This window comes from Argiope bruennichi, chromosome 9 (genome assembly GCF_947563725.1).
Source record: "Argiope bruennichi chromosome 9, qqArgBrue1.1, whole genome shotgun sequence".
NCBI lineage: Eukaryota > Metazoa > Arthropoda > Arachnida > Araneae > Araneidae > Argiope > Argiope bruennichi.
In genome coordinates this window covers 6,890,190-6,916,213 of record NC_079159.1, presented here as the reverse complement: position 1 = coordinate 6,916,213, position 26,024 = coordinate 6,890,190, and the positions used below count along the sequence as shown (strand labels likewise).

At 30.4% G+C, this 26,024-nt stretch overlaps 1 protein-coding gene across 5 annotated transcripts in view; it reads right to left on the bottom strand.

The window, feature by feature from the left end:
- Positions 1-26,024, bottom strand: part of LOC129983872 (ras GTPase-activating protein nGAP-like) — a 425,698-nt gene that overhangs the window by 224,038 nt on the left and 175,636 nt on the right. For all 5 annotated transcript variants that reach the window (XM_056093540.1, XM_056093542.1, XM_056093541.1 and 2 more), the window contains exon 3: positions 1,130-1,313. In XM_056093540.1, the coding sequence (XP_055949515.1) occupies positions 1,130-1,313 (184 nt within the window). The remainder of the gene's footprint in view (positions 1-1,129; positions 1,314-26,024) is intronic.

Sequence of the window (26,024 nt, the reverse complement as noted above, 5' to 3'; positions counted from 1 at the left end):
AACAATTTATTAACAAATGTAGTTTTAAAAATCATTTACAATAAAAGGATGTTTTTGAATAGAAATATGCCAGGAAATTTAAATGATCGATAATAATTAATTAAACAATCATTCTCAATAATTGTTGCCCAGGATGTTTGTTTGGAGATAGGGAGGAAAAAAATAATTCGAAATATAAATTATTAAAATTATCACTACGAGTAAATAAATATATCTATATCATATTAATAAAAAGAAATACCATTAAAGAAATATTTCGTCAGCCGGCTTGTACAACTGCCATAAGTAACAACAAGAAGTATTTAAAATACATAAATAACAAAATGGATTATTTTTATATGAATTTAAAATTTCATGATGTTTGAAACATGGAACAGTTTTCTAAAAAAAACTTTGAGGAGGGGGAATGTTTTAAACTAACATGAAAAGGTGGGTTCTACAGCGTAAAAAAAGGAAGAATGAACTTACCGATCAAATCATTAAAGGATCAATAGATACTCAAATATTTTAATTTAACAAATAAATTTCTAGCTCAATTTTCAAACAATAGTACGTAAAAGAAATATTTCATATTTTGTATTATTCACCGTTGAGGAAGTTAATGATATAATATTCGAAATTTCTTAGTTACTATTATTATTATTTACCAAAAAAAGAAAATATAACTTTATTTCAGGTTTATATGCACGATATTTGATTACATACTTAATGATATATAACAAGATATTTAATAATAAATACCACATGGCATCAAAATTATTTAAATATTTTTAGACGTTTCTTTTAATTCTATAGCATTTCTATCAATGAATTTCCTTAAATGAAATCAAATAAAGAAAAATATCACATTTAAATATGACATTAAATCACAGTTTACCATTTTGAAATATTAGAGCGGATTATAAAGCGAACGACATATTTTATGTACGGCATGTAGAAATCCAAAAAAAAATTATAAAAAGAAAAAAATATTTGTGAAAAGAAGAATTCTACATACAAACAATTCGAAAATATTTAAATTTATTGACAGGACGTTTCATTTTGATTGCAATTAGACTACACACAAAAAGAAATTGCAGAATGCGAGTGTGCTGCCATCTATGATCTATCATCAAAAACAAAAACTTACCCATAGAGGAAAAGCGGAGCAGTCTCTCGTCTCGGAGGGAAGTGGTCTCGGAGAGCTCACTGCTGTCCTCGTCTTCTTCGGGAACGGAGGGTACGCCCATATCATAGCCCCAGCGACGCCTGAAGGCCTGGCGACCACCGTCCAGCCGCACGCGAGGCAGTTCCAGGAAGAGGCGCTCTCCAATCTACAAAAATTATTTAATATTAATATTGTTTCTGTAATTATAGAATACACACAAAATAATTGTAATAGAAACATGCATATAATATAAAATGTGTAAAGAATAAAATATGACTACTGCAGTCTTAAAACTTCCAATGGATGCTTAATGAAAAATGTATGCAGGGTTTTCCTCGCTGTTTGAGATTCTTAACTTTTCCGTAACTAACTACCTTTAACTAGTAGAATGAATATGCTTATCAGTTAAAGTTCTTCGGTTAATATGACATCACAAGAAGTGTTCCTTGTACTATTCTTTACGTATTACTATTGTAGACCGGCTTCTTTAAGGAGTTCAAATTTTTTAACTTTCACACTCTAGAATAAACAATGAGAATTGTTATACGTACATTGAATACATCAATTGAGTATGAAATTCTTTTGCGATTATAAATCTGGGTAAAAGAGAAAAAAAATTTGTTTAAATCATCATTTAAAGTAATTATTAAAAAATCATTATTCCTTCCAATATTTATGCAAGCTGAGAATAAAAATATGAATCTTTGGTCGATTTCATTTAAACAGAGAATATAAAAATAAACAATTTGCATATCTTTCCGGTTTCGAACGTAAGATCGGTAAATGTGATTTTATTTATCTTAAAAACCCAAATGTCTCTGTGGCAAGAGATTACAAATGGTTTGAGAAAAAGTATTCTGAACTCCAATATTAATATTAAATAATTCAATTTCTTTAAAGAGTGGCAGCTCATGTATTCGACGGAAAGGCAATTTATCTGATTATATATGCAATATACAAATGCATCAATAATTTAGCCGAAATGCAGAACTCTGCTCCCCCCACCCAAGGTTATCTAAAATATTTTCATATCCGCCGTCTTTCCCTTACTAAAGAAACTTTATCCTTTATTCTTTATCCTGAGCACATTGAGGTTTTTATTCATTCTTCTTGAGCATGCGCACTTTGAGTTTTCCCTTTCCCCTTTATAGGCAAGAACTGAGGCATTAAATGAGAGAGGTACTGAAAGCAATGCAGCACCTAGCAAAGGGGGAGGAGAAGATAAATTTTAAAATAAATTCACATGAAAATAAACGAAAAAGAAATGGAAGAAAAAAATATTAAATATTATTGTAGTTAAGTTTAAATGTTTTTTTTTTAATTTTAAATTATTTTTGTTGATACTTTTTTTATTTAGAAATACTGAAAATTCTGAAAGAACGTTATCATAAAATTTCTTCAACTCCAAATTTTATTCGATACAATTCTATTTAATATCGTGGAGAAAATTCTTAGAACTGAAAGGAGAGAGGGAGACAAAAATAGTTTCAAGGAACACTTCTTAAGGAATATTAAATAGCTGTTTTAATCCTAACTGTTGTGTTAACCAAATGGGGAAGTTTGAATGTATATAAATTCCTTATGTGTCTGAGTAAATGTATTTGCATTGAAACGCCCAACAGTACCTTTTGGATAGATATGATAGCATAAATTACCATTTCCTTTCTTTCTCAAACGTATAATATGCGAGATGCATAGCTTTGAATATCAATCAATGTGAATTATATTTATATAATAACTGACCATATATCAAAATAAAAACTAGAAATCATATATAAATTAAAAAAGAAGTTCGAAATTAAATTTGTAGATCTTGTTAGTTTTTAATTTAATACAAAATCTGCAAATAAATAAATAAAATAAAATAAATAAATAAAGTTCAAAACAAAAATAATACTTAATACTAAAGTAAAAAAATATTAATGAATTTGAGATTAAAATTTTAAAAAAGTTAACTTTTATGTAACTGAACACCACAATATATAAACGAAGATCACTGTGCATTGCTCATCTTCTATTGTACCATTTGATTCCAGAGAAAGCGATAAACCGTCTTTGACATTGCTGGCTATAGACATCAACTTTCACACCGACAAAGGTCCATTAGCTTAGTTTAGTTGCATTTATGTTGCATTTGAAAATAGCAATATGTTTATTTTGGAACGGACTTCATAATTTTGAATTCCAGTCAAATGACGAGGACGACAACTAAGCAGGCATCACTAGCCAATTTAGTGCGCTCTAGACTCGCACACACAACGGGTTTTCGGGAGAATCGAGTTTTGATCCCGAAGCACTCCGGCTTCACTACCCCCCCCGCCCCCTCCTCAACAATAGGCCAGAACTGCAGGAATATTTTTCTTCCGTAGATTTATATAAAGTGCATATCTTTCTGATAAATGCAAAGATATTCCCTAAACCTTATATTAAACGATAGTAAACCCTTTGCACTAGGATGGCTTAAGCATCATTCAAGATGGTGCCATCTTATTTATTTATTTTTAATTTTTGATTATTAAAAATATCTGCAGAGTGTTAAGAAGATGTAGATTAAATCAAAAGACAATATATACATATTTATTTTTCTGAGCAATAAGCGTGTCTTTGTATTAGGAGAATAATTATACATCCAATTTCTTTTCAGAGTGCTAAGTGCTAATTCTTTTTTATAAGTCTGAAATGATATCGTGTCGCCGTACATACGTGCCTGTCTTTTGGCTATTTCTATTGCAAAGAAAAAAAAAATGCAACCAAACGAAAGGAAATATTTATGTATTGAAATTCAGATTATGAACACACTATTGGATATCTGGAAAGCTATAAAGATTTCTTTTAACGTTAACCCTTTATAGTTCTCTGGTATATATTCTTACCACCTGTAAAAATGTCTCATGGGGACTCTAAAAAGTATTTTAAAATAATAAATAGGGCGATCAGTTGCTAAAAATTCGATCGAGCCACTTTAATAACACAGAACTACATTAAGTCTATAATTAAACACCATTTAAATTTAAAAATGGTAAATATGTTTATAACCGTCTGTTCAAGGTGTTTGAGTTTTCGTAGTGACATTAAGTTCTAGCATTTGTCATTAAATTTTAACTCCTGACAAAGTTTTCAAACATGTATTGTGTTCCTTATGTTTGAGATTTTCTTATATTTAATCATCATTATTTGTTATTGAATTTATTTAATTTAGATTCAACATTCATTTTTAAAAATGAACTAAAACTATTCATGCAGTTAGAATATCTTAAAATTCGGTATCTTCCTGTTAATCATTTTATGCATATTTTGACTTCATTTTTGACGCATTGATTATTTGAACACTGCAGTTTACGATATTTTAGATTATTTCTTAAAGCAAAACGTTGCTAAGATGTTATTAATAGAACTGCATCAGATCGCAACAGTTTTATTTTTATGCAATGTGGAAATCTGCCCATTAAATAAACGGATACATATTTTATGTAATGTAACCCTAATAAATACAAAATAAGATTCAAATTTTAAGACATTACTGAATTTAAATTCCATGGTTTCTAACTAAAAAAAAAAAAAGCCATATAACATTGTTTTAAATTACCTAAAACTGAATGGTAAGTATACTTAGAATGAACATTCGATGATATTTTTGCCCTTAATGTTCAGTGTTAAATATGCTTACCACTTTCAGTTTTCCCAGAAATCTCTGGTAAGCATATTTACCCCCTTCTTTCATAAATTGAATGGGAAATCAAAGAACTTTTCATGTTTTAGTATTTACATCATCAGTTTATCATGATATAATCCTAAAATTTTTTATTTGTCAATGTCCCTGAATTATGCGTTAAAATAAAACCGAACCATGTAAAAAGGACGTATTCAAGAGATTTCACTGCATAATGCATTTCAAGCATATCACTGAATATAAATAAAAATGTACCAACAATAGCTCGGCACATACAATTTACAAGAAAAATAGACCCGGACATCTTTTTGATAACAATTTATCGTTCTCAAGTCACGCATTTGATTACTAACAAAAACACTTCCCGCAAATCTTAAAAAAACATCTTACGTTAACAACAGCAACAACCAAAAAAATAATATTGCGCTGCACTAAGTAAGGGAAAAAGGGGGGAAAACAAACAAACCTTTAATTCAGATATTTTAACCCTTTCAAATGACTATATCTGGTTACCAACAAAAACCTATTTAAATTAGAATATAAAAGAAAAAAAAAAGAATTATCCATTACCAACAAACGGCAGAGGGGAAAAAACACTCTTATCACATTCGATAATACGTTTCTGAATCAAAATTCTTCCATTGACGAAGTCCGAATAAATAACAATAAAAAAGAATAAATAGCGAAGTATTCCTTTTCGCTCTGCTCGGGGTCGGTCAGCGGCTCGGGAGGGGTCACTTCGAACATGCCATTGCACGGTTAAGGTTAAAGCCAGCTAGCACACGCCTAGGCGCCACACTCAAATTTATCGGCAGATTATTTTCAGGCCTTTATTTTTTATAATAGTGTTTACTTCGAAAACATTCTTTTTTTCTTTTTTTTTTTTCATTGCCATCCTTTATCCCTTTGGGTCCACCCCGGTGTAATTTACGAGGGAAGCTTTCAGAATGACTTTTCCGACTACGGTATTTGTCTGGGGGGTAATGAAAAGAAGAAAAAACGATAATAAAATGAAATATTGATGATAGCGGAAATGTGATGCTTAAACCAACTAATAAGGATTAAGAGGAGGGTTGGATATGATTAAAAATTTATTTCGTCCTTGGTCAAGGACGCGAAGAAAGGTCTCTGAACATAAAAGAACGCGTATAATGAATTTCGAGCTTGTCATACTGCCGCAAAATCGATGAAAATTTCATTACAATATAAGCTTTGTTCCATTTTGAACAATTCAGGCTGCCTTTTCAAGTGGCTGCATTAGATAGATCTACACTACTAGTCAAAAGTATTGCAAATTTGAGAAATTTCACGTTTTTTCAAGAATAAGCCCCCCCAAAAGCAATATTTTTTTCATTTAAAGTGATATTTTCTAGTATAAATGTGGTGAAGAAGTTTCAAGCTATTGCATCATCCATTGTGAAGCAAATGTCTGCAACGATTATGTTATCTTGGTAGTTTATTATAAAATCGCTCCGACTGCAAAGGATTTCATTTCATTTGTTGTACTGTCAAAACGCATTCGCTGTGCATTACTTTTCAATTTGAACTGTTCATTTCTTTTTAAAATGTGTGAATTAATTCGTGAGAAGCACCAGACTGTTATTTTAATGCTTCAAGAAAACATCTCAAATGTTGGGATTGCTCACCGGTGCGATTGCAGTGAGTCTATTGTTTCACGCCTCATAGAGATTCAAAATCGAAGGAACCTTAGATATAAAGTCTTGAAATGGTCGTCCGAGGTTATCTTTCAAATATACTGATGCTGCATTGACACGATTATGCCGTAAAAATAGATTTACAAGATAGATTTATGCTACACTTGCAAGAGAATAGAATGAGTTCACGTCTGTCATTGCCAGTCCCAGAACAGTTCGCAGGTGGCTCTGTGAAGCTGGTTACAAAGCACAAGTACTGATGAAAGCAATGCGGAAAAATGATTGAAGTAGGTCAAGATGCACAAAAATTGGAGTGATTCGGAATGGAGACAAGTTATATTCAGCGATGGAAGTCGTTTTTCTTTAATGCCTGATAAGCCTGGCTACGTTTGGCGTAAAGCAAAGGAGAGCATGAGACCAGAATGTCTGGTTCGTACATTAAAACACCCAGAAAACAAAATGATGTGGGGGTGCATGTCATATCAGTCAACTGGACGTCTTCATTTTGTACAGGGAACCATGAATGGTGACAAGCATGTTGGTGTGCTGAAGGGTCCATTGCTTCGTAGTGTTCGTGACATGTTCCCAAGGCAGAAATCGGTATTTCCGCAAACTCAAGTACCCTACCATACATCGAAAAAGATAAGACAAACTTTACAATTACTTTTAAATTTCATTTCATTTCTGTTTTGACCTCTATATCGAAACATTCGTTATTTTAGCTTATGGCTGCATTTGCAAAACATGGTATTAATGTTCTCGCATGGCCAAGAAACTCACCAGATTTAAATTCCATCGAAAATTTGTGGAGTATAATGAGGAAGAAAATAACTGAAAATTATCCTAGAACGAAACGAAAACTTCAAGAAACTATAATTAGAGTTTGACACCAAGAAATGCTGTAAGAAGTGTTGCAAAACGTTGTGGATTCAGTGGCTGCTGCGATCGAAGCCTGAGGCGACCCAACCAAATACTAAATGCTTTTCAGTTAACCTGAACTCTTTTATTATCTTTTCTGATCAAAAGAACTTGAAATTTTTTCTTTACTTCATTTTATTCCGGGGAACCAAAATGGACTCCGATATTGAAAATCAGTATATTTTGTTTGTATTTTATTCTTTTCGAAATTAAATAATTTTTTTGTTCAATAACTTAATTATATCTTGCCTTTAGACTAATTTAACATATTGACATAAAAATATCACTTTAAATGAAAAAAAATATTACTTTTGGGGGTTTATTCATGAAAAAATGCTGATTTCTGAAACTTGCAATACTTTTGACCAGTAATGTATAAGGAAAAGATAAATGTGAAAATAAAACGTATCTTTGAGAAAACTGCAAGACGCAGTTTTATTCCGCTTACTTAATTAAGAAAAAAAAAATGAAACCATTCACCTCACTGTTATTAATTATATTACTTCATCAAGAATTAATAACTGACGTAATCATCGAAAGAGGAATAGTATTTGATTTTTTAAAACATTTATGTTTCGTTTTTTTTTTTTTTTTTTTTTTTCTGTTGTAGCAATTGGATTACTTTATCTTCTCTTTTAGATAATAGATGGCGATGCCTGATTAGGTACGAATCCCATGGTGCACTACGATTGTAATTATAATGAGATGCTGTTCTGTTAAGGTGCGCGCGTTATGCCTTGTCTTTTGTGTTTGTTTAGTGTGAACTGTGATCATTCAAGATCACAGTGTGATTCGTGCCTAATCAGGCGTCGTCATCGCATACCAACAATGCATCGCGAGTGTTAAAAAACGGAGATGAGATGAGATGCTGTTCTGTTAAGGTGTGCACGCGTTAATGTCTTGTCACGTATGCGAAAGTACAGATCAATAGTCAGTCCCTTGGCAGATTGGGTTCAAAATATCATACCGATTTACGTATGAGACGAGGAACCTGCATATCAAATTGTGCTTAGCTCTTGTCATTTTACAGTTAGCATATTGGCTTATACTCGGAAAGCAAGATTTATTTTGATTGAATTTCATTCAAATTTAACACAAAATCTATGAATTTGGATGCAGGATCACATACCGAATTTCCTCTGCTTAGCTCAAACCTTTTTTGAGTTATCGTGTCCGCGGGCAGGCGTAATTCGAAAAATATGTTATTTGGATTCAGTAAGAACAAAACGTTGAAAGTCATCAAAATATTTCATTCGAATTTTTTGACAATTACAATACTTTTCCCTTGCATACTTTATATAAGGATAGAATACGTTTTATACATCATATATATATTTATAAACATTCAAACGCTTCTGATTGGTTTTCAATAGTAATAAATACAGATCTTTCAAAAATGTTGGCTTTTCTATGATATTCTCCTCTATAAAACACAATTAATTAGACTAAAATTGGTTTTCTTTTCCATATAATTCGAATCTCATACAACGAAAAATTTTGGCAAATTCGAATTTTATTTCATTTTGAGATATTTTAAGAGCAATTTAATCTTGTACTTTAATTGAATTTATAAAAGATTATATACTCAAACCTACTCAAATTACAATAAAATATTATTTAAATTTAGGAATATTATTGAAAAAATTGATAATGAATCGCTGTTTTATAATTCTGGAAATTTATAAGTGTTTTATAATTTAAAAAATGTCAGATCCTATAATTAGATAGTTTCAAATTTTGTTAAAAAGTTCTATAAAGAAAAATAAATGATAAAATAAGCTTTCAATTTCAATTGTTTTAATATACAATAAGCGGAAATCAGTTGTTTTAAAAATAATCCGCAATTTTATGTTTCATTATTTGAGTTTGCCAAAATTTGTAACTTTAAAACTGTTTACATAGATATTAAATTAAAATCAATAAAACCATGCCTAGTTTTGCAAATAAGCGGAGACAAAAAGATGGCCATGGGACTTGCATTACTTGAGAGTCCTTCAGAATGTTTAAACAAGACTTGATTTTAGGTGATAGTTCAAATAATTTCAGAAAGCATTTCATGTAAAACTTGAATGGCCCACTGAGTAGCAACAGAATGTTCCTTAATTCACGAGTGAAATTATGAGATAAACCCGACTCGCCGAGAAAAATGCAACGGAGAGACAGAGGTGACTTGTTTATCGGAGGCAGTTCACATCCGTGAGTAAATAAATGAGCAGCGACTCTCATCCCCCCTCCCCCATCCCCAAGCGAAAGGAGTGGTCAGGGAAACCTGCGTCCATCGTAAATTTCACTCTTCACCGATAAACTAATCTCTGGCTTCACTTCTCACATATGCGCGGGCACGAAGAAAAATAAAATAATACAAAAGCACCAGTACCTCTCTGTTAAGTGGGTGGAAGCTTTCCCACGGCACTGGGTCAACCCTTTCGCCACGGGAGAGGACGGCCGGATTTGGCGATTCATCTGCCTCTCCAATTGAGATTTCGGAAAGTGATTCGATAACCTTTGATTTATATGGTAGACTAAGTTCCTCAATGTTCCATGCAAAGTATAATTGCATTATTTGAATGCTGAGTATTTCCAAGATATGCGAGTTAGTAATAAAGGAAGTAACTTATCTCTTGCTTATAAATCGTTATAATTTTCATAAAGAGGAGATAAATATGAGTAATTGGAAAATTACCACATATGATACAATGGAAAATGTATCAATGCTCACATAAAATGAGTAAATAGCTGTACAGATAGTAGCTGTATAGTCTTATAACTACTCGGTGGGAAACAGAAAGCGGATCACTAAAACAAACTTCAGCAACAGTAACAAATTCTATTCTAAAGCATTCAGAATTCAAAATGATTTTTGAGATATTGTCAACAGTAGATACATTAGATGGAATTTCCAGAAGATGCAAATGCTAACTGTGTTCTCTCCAGTCAATTTATATACAAAAAAAAAAAAAAAAAAAGATGAACGTATTTGCCAATTCTTATTAACCACTTGTGGCCGAAGGATGTGCCACAAACGCCAAAATATTTTTGCCAAAGAATCGTCAAAGACATGCTTAACACGTCAGCAAGCAACTGTAATAGAAATAAAAATGATGCCCACAACAAAAATAAAAATGATTTATCAACCGAACAATAAAATCATAATAAAATGATTTATCAATCGAAACTGCTTGCTGGAACACAGTTTATAGAAGCACAGCCTTAGGTCGGAAATTACTTCATTTAGAAGATATAAATCTTTTTCAGATTTCTATAAAGTATCGGATGCTTTATGTGACTTGCTGCGAGTTACAGTGAGCTGTTTTGGCACGCGCATTTGTTAATTACTTACCATTGCAAATGGTTAACTTATACAAATTATCTAACCTGGCATGAAAGTTAAATTCTACCGCATAGGGAATATTCTGGCAAGACGAGATATCTCGTCTGTAGCGATGAATGTAATAATGAACCTCTTAAAATGCACGGCATATAATTATGAAATGAAGATAAAACGAATGCATTACCAATGCAAAAGCCCCTTAAAATCAAATGTACACATTTACTCGAAACATTTTCGAAAGTGTAAGGTTATGCAATGCTCGTTTTGCATAAAACCCAGTCATGCTTCTTCAAGATGTCACAAGACTCTCTTTCTATTAGCAGAAATCAAAAGCTCATACATAAGAAGCCATTTTGTTCCATAGTTCTGGATCAACAAGTCTCCGATGGGAATGATCCCTCCCAAAGTTAACGAGCTGTCATTCGGAAATCGGTCAATACGCCAGAGGGGTCAACGAAAATGAAAGCGTCAATAACCCCGACATCATTTATATTACTGAAGTGACGTGAGCACCAGACCCTATCAATGTCAGATCATGAGCATCCCGCAAAAACAATCGAGCAGACGACTCGGGGTTGGTCAATTACCCGATGATCCCCCACCTGACGAATGTCTCTGCTTGCAATTCCTTTGTTGATGAGTATCTTTTTCTTTCCGTGATGGTGAAACAGAGGAAAATGGTTCTAAAACACATGTTACATACCTAAGTGATTTTAGCAAACACCTCCGTTCGCCTACGCTAGGATTTCAAATAAAGAATTTTTTTTCTTATAATGTTGTTGTACGGTGTAAAAGAAACATGCCATCAGTATTTTATTGCTTGCCCCATTTTGTGCGAATAGTTTTGTAAATGGAATTCTTTAGAGAGACATTCATTTCCGAGGATAAATGTGTATGTTCGGGTAATTTTCGATGCAGATAAAACAACACTGAAATCCACTGAACATGCACCATTTCATATACACCAATAAATATGTGTAGAGCAGAAAATTAATGTCATCTCGTGGTTTTCCCAATTGCGTCAAGAATTTCCTCAAAGCAAACACTGCTATCCAACGACTCGAACCATCATGAGGCAGTTTTAAAAAAAAAAACCTCGAGAGAAAAGCATGTGAAAGGGGTTCCTGCGAAACTTTCTTGCACACTCTCTAATAAAAGTGCTATCCCTCTTTCTAAAATGTATAAACCTGTGAACTTGAAGCAAAGCCATGAGCATTAACACTTTTATTTTCAATGCTCTGCACATTAAAATTTTATGCTTCAAAATATAACAAAAAAAGGAAACTAAATATGAATTTTTAACGTCTTTTATCCCGACCCTTTAAAGCCAAAATTTACAGAACTATATATAACAAATCCCACACGAAATTTCGTTTTTGTCGAAGTCGTTGCATTTTTGAATTTGTGCGTTTACATGTATACATTTGCACACAGACTGACAGACGGTCAAACCATATTTCGTTCAAGATTTTGATATGGGTCTACACTTTAAAACTGTGTTCTAAATTTTACCCACCTAACTCTTGACGTTTTAGAGTCATCGCGTTCCCTTACTCTCAGATAAATACGCTTCCTTTAAATGGGTTTTATTTGAAATTTGATATTAATTTACAAATTTGGATGTAGAGGACACTTCTGAAATTTTATATTTCAAATCACGTTTGAATTATTCTGTACACTGATAGACAATTTTCAAAAAAATAAGTTTTTAGGAATCAGAGAGGTTTGAAAAGTGGAGTTTCGTCTAAATCTCGAGATCGAATTTTGTGATTACAATACTTTGTTTGTATATGAAAAATTAAGAGCATTGGATCAATTTTTAAAGCGAAACCTTATTTATAAATACGAATTTTGTGATTTAATATACGATTTAAGTATCACTAGATTTATCTATCCGTCCAGTTTGATCGTCAACCGGTGTTTATGTTTACCTAATGGATGGATGAAGATAATCTCATTCGATCTTGGATTTTGAATATGCAATGTATATCGATGTAAATTTAAAAGACTGAGATAAATTGAACATAAATAAGCGTAGAAGAATATGAGTAGAGAATCATAGTTTGATAAGGAAACATGTCCGAGTTTAAAACCTCTAATCTCATCTTCATAACGATCTAAACAATCGTTTGTATTACTTAAATTGGTTCTAAAACCTGATCGCACAACTTGTTTGTCTCTCATTCTCATTTCATGAACTATGAGTCGTAAGTTATATAATCAATCAAATACTCGCGCTGACATTTCAAAATTATTTTGTCCCATTAAAAAAAATAAACCAACTAAGCAGAGTATTAAATTTATTTCATACATTCCGAGGATATTAATACGAAACATAATAATATATTTCCTTATGGACATAAACGAAACAATGAAAGACAAAATGATAAAAACTACAGCTTAAGGCGGAAAAAAAATAAATAAGTACTTAAGGTATCCATTAAACTATTATAGAAAATATTCTATTCTAAAAAAATTTGGTATTGCAAAATAGCCAATGTCTTGAATGGTTTATAAATAACTTTACCGTATCCAGATATTATACGAAAGATTTTTTCAAAGAAATTCTCAACAAAATGTAACAAAAAAAAATTTCAAATAGAGCCTTACGCATGTGATAGCACATGACGCATCCAGACTGATAACACAAGTATAAATCGAAGCAATCAAACAATAGAAACCAAACCCCTGATTCTAAAACAATCAAACATACCACACGACGTCAATTCTTTGCCATCGTTTTATATTCTTTTTTTATTGTTTATTCTCGTTTCTTACGAGAGAAAATCACCGGGAACTTGTAATAACCAAGCAATTTTTTTTTCTTTCTGTCCACAGCGAAGAAATGAAAGGCAGGGAATTTCTTCACTTCCGTTCTCAGGATTCCCGACTCGTTTTTAACCTTCCGACCTGCGCATCCATTAGGAAAGGTGGTGGATATTTTTTCTTGCGCGAATGCACGACCTTTTCTTAGAAATGTCCACAGAATAAAGAATGGAACATATATTAGCAGGTTCGGTTTGAGAAATGCCGGTGAATCTTTGTTATTAACTCTTAATTTATGGGTCAAACAATTGTTTGGTAAAGAATTTATTATGTCAACTTCGTTTAAAGTAAGTAACTACTTTGTAAAGTCGATTTTTAGCTAAAATAGTATTTAGAATTTTTTAAAACTAACATTCTTAATTTTTGAATAATTTTTATATAAAACCGTTTGAACCGTCTACGTTCGTTATGTGGAAACTGCATTTATTTTTATATATGATACTAATATAAGTGTTCATATCATTTAACTTCTTTTAACGCTATTTTCTGAAATTCAAAACATTTGTCATATTTTCTTACGAAAAACCTTATACATCAAAATCTAATTAATTTTTTTGTTCAAATCCGGTATAATAATTTTACAAACTGTTTTACAATTCCAGAGCTATGGTGTAAGGACTCCGTTCATTTAAAATAAATGTATAGATTTTTTTATGTTTCATTAAAAATCAATTAAATAAAAAATAAATAAATAATTCATGTAATTTATTAATCGAACCCCAGAGAAACTCAGAAATATAGCTTATTTCGTAGTTTAGAAAGCAGGTAACGTACCTTTTAAGAAACCAAAATTTCGAACAAATAATTGACTAAACTTCTAAATTTAAAAAAAAATTTACTTTATATTCCTTTTTAGTTTATATAACTTGACATAAAAATGTAGAACAAGCTTTTTCCTCTAAATACGGTATCTAGACACATTGTTCCAGTTACAAAGTTTCATTAAATTCACTCATTATAAATGGAAATTTTCTATAAACGCGTGGTGTGACATTTTTAGAAACTCGTTGATTAGTTCCATTTTGTACAATAGTATACTGAAAGGCTCTCAATTTATTCCGTTACTTTTGAATGAAATTATGTCTGAACAAAGAGATAAAATATCTCTGTCAAAATATTTCATCTTTTTCCTGATATTAGCAGAAAAATTTTATATTTCCCAAGTGATGAAACGGATCATATATGCTGTTAAAAAAGTTCAATTTTGAATAGATGTTGTGGGATGCTTTATTTTCTGATCATGTTCTTTTAATAATCTTTTGCTATATATCATTCCGGATAATTACAAAGGAAGTTTCAATGAAATACCAGCCAAAGCTATGGAAAATTGGTAAAAGTCAAGAAATTTCCCTTTTAATACCTCAGAAAATTTCAGACAAAGGCAAGAAATTTTGTGTCCTTATAGATAAGAATAAGAAATACATTATTTGGATATGGAGGCTATAAAAAAATCTTACTTTTGTCATTTTCACTATTGCCTATTTCAGAAGCCAAAGTAGATTGTAGTACTTTCATATTCTTTGTTTGATAAAACTTTGCAAATGGAAGTATATATCTAATTGCAATAGTTAAGGAAACAATTGATCTCTTTTTTGGAACACCCTGTGTATATTACATATTTCTTCCACTTTTAAAAACAATTTTCGCCTTTAAATGATATGGTTTTGTTTCATACGTATTTTTAAATCTATTTTAGGCAGAAATTCAAATTTATAAGTATTTTAGAATAAACATTTTACAGCAAGTTTCAGAAACATTTTCCAGAAAACAGTCACACAACACTTAAACTAAATGCTTATTTCTTTTTGCGATTTTAAGAATTTGTAATCCCACTTTTATATTATGTATATTTCGTGAAAATGTGGTAGGCGAATAGAAAATAATAACCTCTTAAATATTTCTCAAGTTTTATTTCCCCTTAAAATATAAGGGCGAATTGGGAAGTCAGAAACTTCATTAGGAATATTTCGTCGATATACAGCTTAAAGCGATCAAGTCAAAATAAATGGAAAGATGAGTTAAACCATTCTTACTGTTTTAAAATATGACTGTAGCAGAAGAAATCACACATGTCAACACACAAGTGTTTGGAAAAACAACTATACTTGTTTGAATATCAATTCAGCTTCACATCTTTTAATCAAATGAGAACCTTTCAAGTTCTGTAAAGAAAACCGATTTCGATTCAATTCCATCTTGCTCACCTTTCTACTTTTTTTTATTTGATAAAAGATTTAATCCATTGCCAAGGGTATTAAGGACGGCGATAATGACTACAGCTTCCTTGTTCCTTCAAAAATTCAATTTTTCTCAAAAACTGAGAGATTAGAGGCTGCAAGAAGGACAGAGACTGAAAGACTGTAAATACCTTTCAGAGTGAGTTTGAAACAAAATGACGATAATGAGCTACAGAAAAATGGTAACTGGTTATTTCCATTCAATGGTCAGGTTTTTAATAACCTTTAAAAATCTATACATATTTTTTAATAACTTTTTATTAGTCATTCAGATCAAAAATATATATCTTTTGGTGTTATTTATAGCTCTTTTGATGAGAAAATAATAACGGGTGATTGTTATTTCCATGTATTATCACTATTCCAAGAAAAAAAAATTTCAGAGTTGACAGGTATAACAAAGAGAATACTGCGAAAGAGGGAAGCATTCCTTAATACTCAAGGATAGTAAAGTCTAACAATGTTGTAATTAAAATCCGTTACTAACCGAATACGTAAATAAATGTGACAATATAGCAGAAAGTAAAATAATGAATCATTCTATACAAATAGTGCGAACCTATTCAGGAAGTATCAAACCTTAGAAATAATTCCTTTCCAACAACTTTCCGCATAATAATCACACACTTTCACAACAATCAGCTCAAAACAAATCTCAGACGGGTTGTTCAGGAAATATATCTTCAGGTAAGCACTTATTAACCCATAATCACTAATAGCCCATCTTAAGCGCCATCTGGAAACACAATCAACACACGAATACGCACAATGGCTAATTAATCAAAACACAAGCTGCACAGCGGTACAGAAGCTGTTCACACCGGCTTACTCGGGGCGCGTATTTAAATAAGACAGTCGCCCCGAGCAACCGCGCCGATTGGCAGCAATTAAAAGCATCGTTAAGAAGTACTGTTTAATGGACATTCTTAGGAAAGGATCCCCGATGCTATCGATCTCTCAGAGAAACCGAATGACAGAGGAAAGAGGCATTGTCTGAGGAGAGAGGAATGTCGCAGAGCCCATATGGAATGCTAGCTCCTCCCTCGAGGGATTGCCGCAGATGATTAACGGACTGTTTTTCTCACACGATAGATGGATTATTCCTAGATGATGGCCGATATAAGTGTTGGGAAACATTGATGTTGAAATGCCGTGTATGAGTTTCAGACAACCGATCGTAATATCACTATGTGGTTTAAATAATGGTATCGATTCGTTTGGCATTAGAATTGCGTTGAAACGGAAATGTTGCTAATATGTAATCGCACTTTCTAATGCTGTGCTGTTGGGTCACATCCTTTTCCGCCTGCAAGATACACAATGAATCCTAAATGAAACAGGCACGGAGCATTTGAATGTGTATTACGTGACTAATTTCATTTAAAATTTCCTTTAAAGGAGCAAATTTATTTTTAATTAAATATCTGGGTAGTTCTGCCCCTCCCCCCTTCTCAATTTCTTTGTTTCTTTTCAACGGAATTTTTAAGTTTCCTTCTGAAAAATATTTTATTTTCTTTAATTTTTGCAAAAAATTTTTTTAACAATTTATATAATTGCAGTGATTTGCCTCTTTCACACCATATGGCCCCATTCTGTTTATTGTTTTCTTTTTATGTACCCTTCTAGTAAACAGACAATTTCTGCTTTGCCGCATAAGGATGTGGCATTGTAAAAAAAATTTTTAACGGATTTCTTTAGTTTTCTTTAACTTTCTGTTAATATATCTTCGTATAGTTTCCCTTGAAGCACGGCCGGGCCATTAACAAGACTCCGTTTTACAAACGTTAATTTTCTAAAGCCCTCCCTGTACGTAAGTGCTATAGAAACATCGTAATTTTGGTTCACATTAATCTCAATTTAAAAATATTATCAAAAATTTATTCAACTTTGATCCATTTTCTATATAAAAAATATCTGATGCGAATTAATCTCATGGATTTTTTTTGAAGAAAGTCTCCGCTGATTTTGGGAGTAAATTTTAAAAAAAAAGTACTAACAAAGAAGTTTATAAAATAATATATGTACCATTTAATTTGATAATGATTTGGCATCTTTTGGCAAATTTCCTTTCACCATTCTCATAAAGCGCTTCTGAAGTATCGTAAAAAAAAAGAAAGAAAGAAAAGCCTTTAGATAATTAAAAAAAAAATGATAAACGTATAAAGCGGTGTTTTTTTTTTTAATTTATAAAGCGTAATACAAACCGAAGAGAACGTTTCGTTTAATTCTTAAAGAAATAATTGAAATGTAAAGCTTCTACGATGAAAGCAGCTTCAGCAGCATATTCAGGTTTATTAAAGATTCGAATTCTATACATCTTTCCAAATGAGGAAAGGGGTGCCCACCCTGTGCTCATTGCATTTGATATTAGCCGCTTTCTTTCATAATGTGTTGCAAAACTTGACCTCGCACTAAAAATTCATCAAAGAAAGACCAGTATCCGTACTAGGCTCCAGTTTTGTAGTAATTATTTGAAAAAGCTTTTCCATTTGTGGAAAAAAATATAATGGATGTTTTATTTGTAATGCCTAAAATGAAATGTAATTATTTTTGTCAGGTAGCATTAACAGCACTGTATTCTTCTGCGCACCATTTAAACGTCTTCACCCGTAATCATATGGATTCTTTTTAGATTTTGGGTTCTTTTCAAATGGGATTCGAGAAGAGAAAAAATTAAAATAACTTGTCATAAAATGAGATCAAGGATAAGAAATTAATTTATTCACTTTTCTTTAAATGTAAATAGCATTGATGGTCATTGAAGACTTTCTCTTTTTCTTCCTCGTGAAATTTACTTTTAAACTTAAGAAATAGCCTTTTACTTCAGATATGTTAAAACTATGCAACTGTATCTCTTTTGTCTTAGAAGCAAAATGTTCATTAGAAAAGAAATTAGACAGAACTAACCGCGATAAAATATCACAGCTCTAAAACTCAACAGAATATCGACTTACAAAGTATCAAGTTTTTGTCAGTATTTTCTACTTGCCTTAATTCGATACTCTCATGGAAAACAACTTTTATTTAAATAAGAAATATATTTTCATTTATCTGATTTCAATTAAATTTTATTTTATTTAGTAAAAAACATTTAACACTGGAATGGAAAATGAAAGGTCCGTAATTCAGCTACCAACTCCATGTAATTTTGTCATTGTAGAGAGCCCACAATCACTTTCTTCTAGTTATAAGAAACTGTCAATCCAAAAAGCAATCACCATGAAATTCAATTATTTTTTTGCATTAAACTTAATATTTATTTCTAATTTGGTTTCTTCCAGTTTTGTAATTTTCAGATGAGCAGTCTAAAAACCGTCTAGAGTATTCCATCTTCCAATAGGTAGCCAGTTTTTAAAATCACACGAGATAAATTGATTTCATATATATGTCAAAGTTAATGAAAGGAAAAGTTTCAGCTTCCCAAGGCCAATCAGCAGAAACTTTTATTAACAAACTAGTTGAAAAAAATTAAGGAAAAATAAAATAAAGGAATGCTACATTTGGTAGCTGAATCATGAGCGTTTCCCTCGCATTGCGATTTCCAAGCGATATACTATTTATCAATACATTTTTAAATATAATTATTTATATAGAATTGATATAAAAACTATATTTTTGTAAACACAAACTGCTATTTTCTAATTTCATAAAACAATTGCAGATGGACTAATCTTAGAACAAGAGTCAAGTCTTCCAAAGCTTTTCATTGAAGAATCAACGAAGTGATACTTCTCCATTAAGGTAAAAGGGAAAATACTTTTATCAAAACTGTTATTAAACGTGAGTGAAGATTTTTTGAAAGTATTATAAAAATTAAATTATTTATTTTCATCCGAAAAAATGGCATTCGATGAAAATAACAGCTATGATGTCATAGTTCAAATAAAAAAAATCAGCCTTTAAAAAACGCATCTGCTCTCAAAATAGTATACATAATAATAATGTAATACTGGTACAAGCAGGTAAAAAATTATACGCGATTATGGGAGAAACGTTAAATAAACAAATAAAATAAATGCACTTTCCAATTTCCCGCTTTTCAGAAAGCTCTAGATTTATTTTATTCTTGCTTTGCAATCAAGGGATTTTTTTTTATTTGTCTGGGAGGGATGATTATATTGTTTTAAATTTAACCAAGCAGAAACAATCGTTCTCGATGGATCAATTTAGTTAAATTGAGATGCACCAAGAATGATAATTTTTCTAGTTTTTCAACTACATATTTTATAATAATATCGGTCTTGGTTTCATAAACTTTGTTAACAATATCATGCTATGAAATGATTTTGTTATTTCTCACACATATATACATATAAGTAGTAAAAACGTTTCTATGAAAATAGCAAAATATAATTTTTAAAAAAAGTCATAAACGGCATCTTAAAACTATTGAGAAAAATATTCAATTTAAATTATTTATGAATTAGAAAAAATATGACATTGTAAGTAAGGAAATATTGAATTTTCCAATACCTATTACATCTTCCAAAGAAAAATGCGATAAACTAATATTTATAACATATATATTCAAATTATTTAATGGCTCGCACTTTGATTTCAATTGAGTGTTTCGCTTTTTCAATTCGGTTTTGATGACTTTTTTTTACTCGCTTCTTTTTCCTTAAGAGACATCTAGCTCTCTAAAATTAAATGTCAGCAAAAAGTTGCACTTTACTAATTTGATGTATATTTAAATCAAGTTAGTTCTATAAGCAATATAAAATCACAGTAACAGAATAAACTTTGAAAAGAAATTCTCAGCATACGTTTGGAAGAAAAGAAATGCTGGATGGACAATTTCAAAATGCGTGAGAAAAATAAACAGACAAGCAAATTAAATATTAAAAAAGAAACGCAATTGTATAAACAATCAAATTAAAAAGAAGTAAAAATTCTGGTAGATAAAGCACTTACCTATATTAATTTTAAATAATTCGCAAACATTAACGAAACAACGTTATGCAAAATAATATTGAACTCGGCTTCCAATTATGAGAGATTCGCCATTCTCTGTTCAGTCTTTCAATACTAAGCGAGCAATTAAAGCTAATTAGGCCTATGCCTGAACGAAGAAGAAAGAAAAACGCTTATTGTACAAAATGGAACTTTAATCTTTTTTTATTTCATTCATTCTGCTACAGACACTATATAAATGACGTCCAGGAAAAGGAATTGAAATTTCCAGGAGAAGACAATGTGAAAAAGAAATTTAATTGCTCCCAAGTTTTGAACAGACTTGAGAAGTAAGTAATTAATCGTCTGATCGGTCGCACTTCTCTCGTTCGCTTTGAAAGGCGTTGCCATTCTTTATTCACTAATTGCTCTCCTTTCGACAAATGATTTCTTTGCGCTCATCTCTTTTTTTTTATTAAAAAACAGTTAATTGCTCAGACGACATTTATAGCACGTTTGATTACATTTTTCAAAAGAAGTATCTTTTGAAATGAACTAAAAATAATAATAATAAATCATAAATGGAAGATAATAAAACAGAAGACTGTTTTGTTTGTATTCATTTCTATTCAGAACCAGATGAAAACGATATATGCACACTGCTATTTTTTAGTTTTTACATTCTGTAATCTTGTTCACAAATAAATGAATTTCATTTTTCAGAACATAGAATATTTGAAAAAAAAATGCGGAATGTATGTTTTAGACAGGGAATAATTCATACAAAAGAAAGTTTTGAAAACAATATTCATATTTTATAGCAGAAGAAATATTGAGAAATTTTCCAAATTTTCTTAATCGCATAAAAGTTTGAGGAATCTCGATTACAATGAAAGAACTCTTTAGCGATGGAATAATAATAATAATAATAATATGGCAAATACATATGAATAAAAAACGTAATTTTATGAAGATTCACAAAATTTCAATCAAATATTAAAATAAAATGAAGTTATGTTTGGTTTTTCTACTAAATGTTCTAGCAATATATCGCAAATTTTGCGAAGTCATTTCAATTAATTCAACACATAATAATGCCATGGGTCATGTTATTCCAAAAAAAAAAATATATGAGCATCTAAATGAATTTTCCAGAATAAAAACTTGTTCCATTAAGAATATTTTTTTCCTCAAAGTAAAAGGTTTATCAACAAGAATAAAAACTACAATAATCTTAAATTTGATTAATAATTTGTTAGGTAATTATAAACATATTAAAAATAATTAACTATTTTTTATAATAGCATTTCATTTATTTCAATTTCGAGAAAAATTGATCTTAATGATAATTTAAAATTGAATAAATGCAAAATTATTCAATTAAGAATAAATTCAAACTAAGATTAATTTTAATATTTAAATTTAATTTCAACATTTAAGAATAAATATTTATACTGTTATTTAATCTTTTGTAAATACTAATTACATACGGAACAAATCAAAAAATTTCGCACGAAAACAATTAATGATTGATTGTTATATTTCAATGATAATTTTATTTATGCAAATAAGTAATGATTGATTATTAATTCATTAATCACTATAATATGTTCACTATTTTAGCAACTGTAGAAATCAGAAGGATTTAGAAAATAAAAATTGTGGTCAAGATCGTCAGACGCGAGATAAACTTTAAACTTTCAATATGCAAGTGTTCTATAAAATGAGTATTAAACAATAAAAAAATTAATATTGGCTATTATTACAATTATTTCAAAATCATGGAAATCAGACAAACAATAAATTATCCAACTATTCCGAATATGGTTTCCTGTATTCCAAGCATTAGCCTGTATTTATGGATTTTAAGATTTTTTGACGCTTTGCATCAAAATAACCTAGAAAATTATTTTGTATTTCAGCAACTATTCAATAAACAGCAATTGATGATTAAATAATTAAGAGCAATAACTTAGAGATTAATGAACACTCAGGAGTGGATATGAAGAAAAGTTCTGTTCATATAAAGTTATGTTCATATAAAAATTAGTGATCTTCAAGGATAAATAAATAAATATGCGTGAGACAAATGGTATTATTGTATAAATAATATAGAATTTCCAAAGTCACTGCGAGTAAAATTCAGCAAAAATTACCGTGCAGTAAATTAAGAGCTATTACAAACTGATGCGGAAAGCTGGATATCAAATATTAAAACACGGAGAACAACTACAATAATATAAAATTACACAACCAAATTTATATATAAATAACACAAACCGTTTTAAAAAAAGGTCATAGTTCATTTCAATTTAAAGTACGCTCTTTATTAAACAAATTATGAACAAATCATTTTTCTTTTATTCTGAATTTATTATTTATTAAGTTCTTTTCTATGGTTCATTGATAACGAAAACACACACAAAAAAAAACTTTATTTTAATTAAGCTGGGTAGTGTAAAATGAGTGCTAAATAGTTTTTTATTTTAATGTCTCACTGATTCGAGTTCCATTTATCATTTATTTTCCTGCTTTTAAGGTCATGATAAATTTTCGTAGTGGAAATGAGGCAGCTAAAATCTTTTCTATCTGAAAAAAAAAATTTTTTTTAAGAGGGCGAAATAGAAGAAGCATTATATATAATATCTATACCATCTGAATATAATATTTCTCATTCGATATATCTTCCTGAAGTACAAAGCGAAAGCGTAGGTCAACGGCTTGTAGACTGACTGTAATGAAGCCCCCTAATCTCCTACTAATGTGAGAAGGCACGCCCTATTGCAAAGACGGGACTCTGGATCCGGCTATTAGGATATACCTTCCACAAGAACTCTTTCAAATGATTTTAATCCCACTTTATGTGAATAAGCGGGGAGCAATGAGGCTGCTTAATGGAGTTGAGAAATGCTGTTCCGTTTATGTGACACAAGCGCAAGAAGAAGAAAATGTTAGATCACAAAATTATGACAGTAATGTTGGCAACACTGTTCAACTTGGCTTTTGCTGCAGTTAATAGTTACATAATCCACCAAGCACAAAAATAATAAATTTCATAGAAGAGAAGAGATTTCTCTCTTTTCAATGAAAAATTAAATGCACACACTACGACCACAAAATAATAATAATAATAATAATTTACCCATGTGTTTTGGTGCTAAAATTAATGAATAAAGTTAACTTCTAAGCAAAATCCCCAACTCGGGTTTCTATTTTATTAAAATTTTTAAAAAATATTCAACATTATTTTAAATAAATTAATAATTAAAAAGTCGAATTATGATTCAAAATCTTATAACAAATATAGAATTCAAAATACATATTACTAATTATATATATATAAGTATTCAAAAGCATTCTTCAAAAATATCTTAATAGAAAATGTATAATTATATTACGTGCATCAAAAATGACTTAAAAATAATTCATTTTCTAAAATATTTTTAAAAATAAATGAAACAAGTTCAATAAAACTGAAATATGAAGCAATATACAATTTAAATACACTTATACTATATTCAAATTAAATTTGATACATCAAGATATTCATATTTTTAACATATATAGATAAAAACGTTTTCTCTATATTGATAAATGGATTTGAATTAGTTCAAAAGAATAATGGAATTAGAATCGCATTTTCGAAGACAGTTACAAAAATAAAATTATAAGGTTCACTAAAATTTTAAATCATATTTAAGTTAAAGATACCTATGCAAAATAAAAAACTAATACAAAAAAAAAGTCGAATGGGGTTTACTCACGTTTTTTTGTACTTTCCATTTTTTTAATCGAGCTCTTGGTATACGTGGTGAAAGCAGAAAAAGTCTGCTCAGAAAATTCTCAGACGATTTCTCATAAGATGAAACTGGAGAATTCTGACGAGCAGAGCACCATGGTATACTACACATATCAGCTGAACACGAACACATGATGAACTATATTATTTTAATTTTGTTGAAATCCAATTTCTGATCACTTTCGAGAATAAAGACAGAATCCACCACAATGCGGCACAAAGAGTTTTCTTTGTTGTACGTAATTTCTCATTTATCAAAGAAGCATGAGTTAGTAGTTCTTTTATATAGTAATCAAACAAATTCCTTTTTCGATGAAATATTTTTAATTTTCCAAAATCTTCAATCAATCTCCACTCGAATATTCTCTTCTTAAGAAGTTTTATTGGCTATTTTATCATAGAGTTTTTTAATATCTTATTTACAATTTATTAAAATTTTAGCTGCAGTAAAAAAATCCAGTTGTTCTAATGATAATACAGTTTTACGTTGTAAATGCATTCAACAAATCACTGACGTACATTCTAATATTCTTTTCAAAATATCATTTCTTTTGTTTATCATAACACTCTTGGATATCTTATAATATTATTTCCAAAACAGTCTAAATATTTCGGATCACAGCTAGAAGCATTCCGTCATGATAGAACCTTTATCAGCACATAAGATATAATCTGTAAACACTAGATAAAGTTAATTATTCTTGGCACGCGAAATAACAATTAAATAAAATTTAAGAAATCAGATACCAGTCTATTGAGTCATTATGCGTAGCCCAAGTCCACAGAAATATCCAGAAAGAAAGATATATTTTATCTATAACGAGGTATAAATAAAGATTTTTGAATATATCTTAATACAGCGCAAACATTTCAACCAGAAAAGAAAAATAATATCACGTTTTTAATCAGCATGGTGACACTTCAGTCAAAATAAAAGATATTTTCACGTTCGTTGCTGTTTTGAAGCAAAAAGATTTATCAAAATTCTAATGAAAAATTATTTCCTTAATTTTAATTCGTCTAAAAAGAAAGCAAAAGATATTTTATAATCAAAATTCTAAATAAAAATATCAAATGGTTCTTTAAAATTCCCAAAAATTAGAATAACACACAGAAATTCCAAAATAAAACGGTAATGGACGAAATCTTATAAACTGAATTGAAATTTTTGAAGAAAATAAAAATTGACAAAGAATATTTACAATTTCCTCACCGAGACTTCAGATTTAAACAGCAGCGGTTCTCTCATATTATAAAAATTCTGGAAGATAAAAGAAATTTCAGAACAGAAGCGAATGAATTAAATGTTCAATTTTGCATTGTTTAAACAAAGTATTTACAAATTTAAACTCTTATTCTTCATGAGAAAATCGTCTGCGGCATCTCCGCACGTGTATCGTCGGTTGCTAGAAGACGTTGCCCAATGCTCCTCAACACGACTCAGCTCCTCGAGGAACTATGAATGAAAATTATCGTTTGAGAGGAAAACTGGCCAGGTGAGATGGGGAAAACGAAAGTTAGCAAAAAGAAAAGACATGTTACGTCATA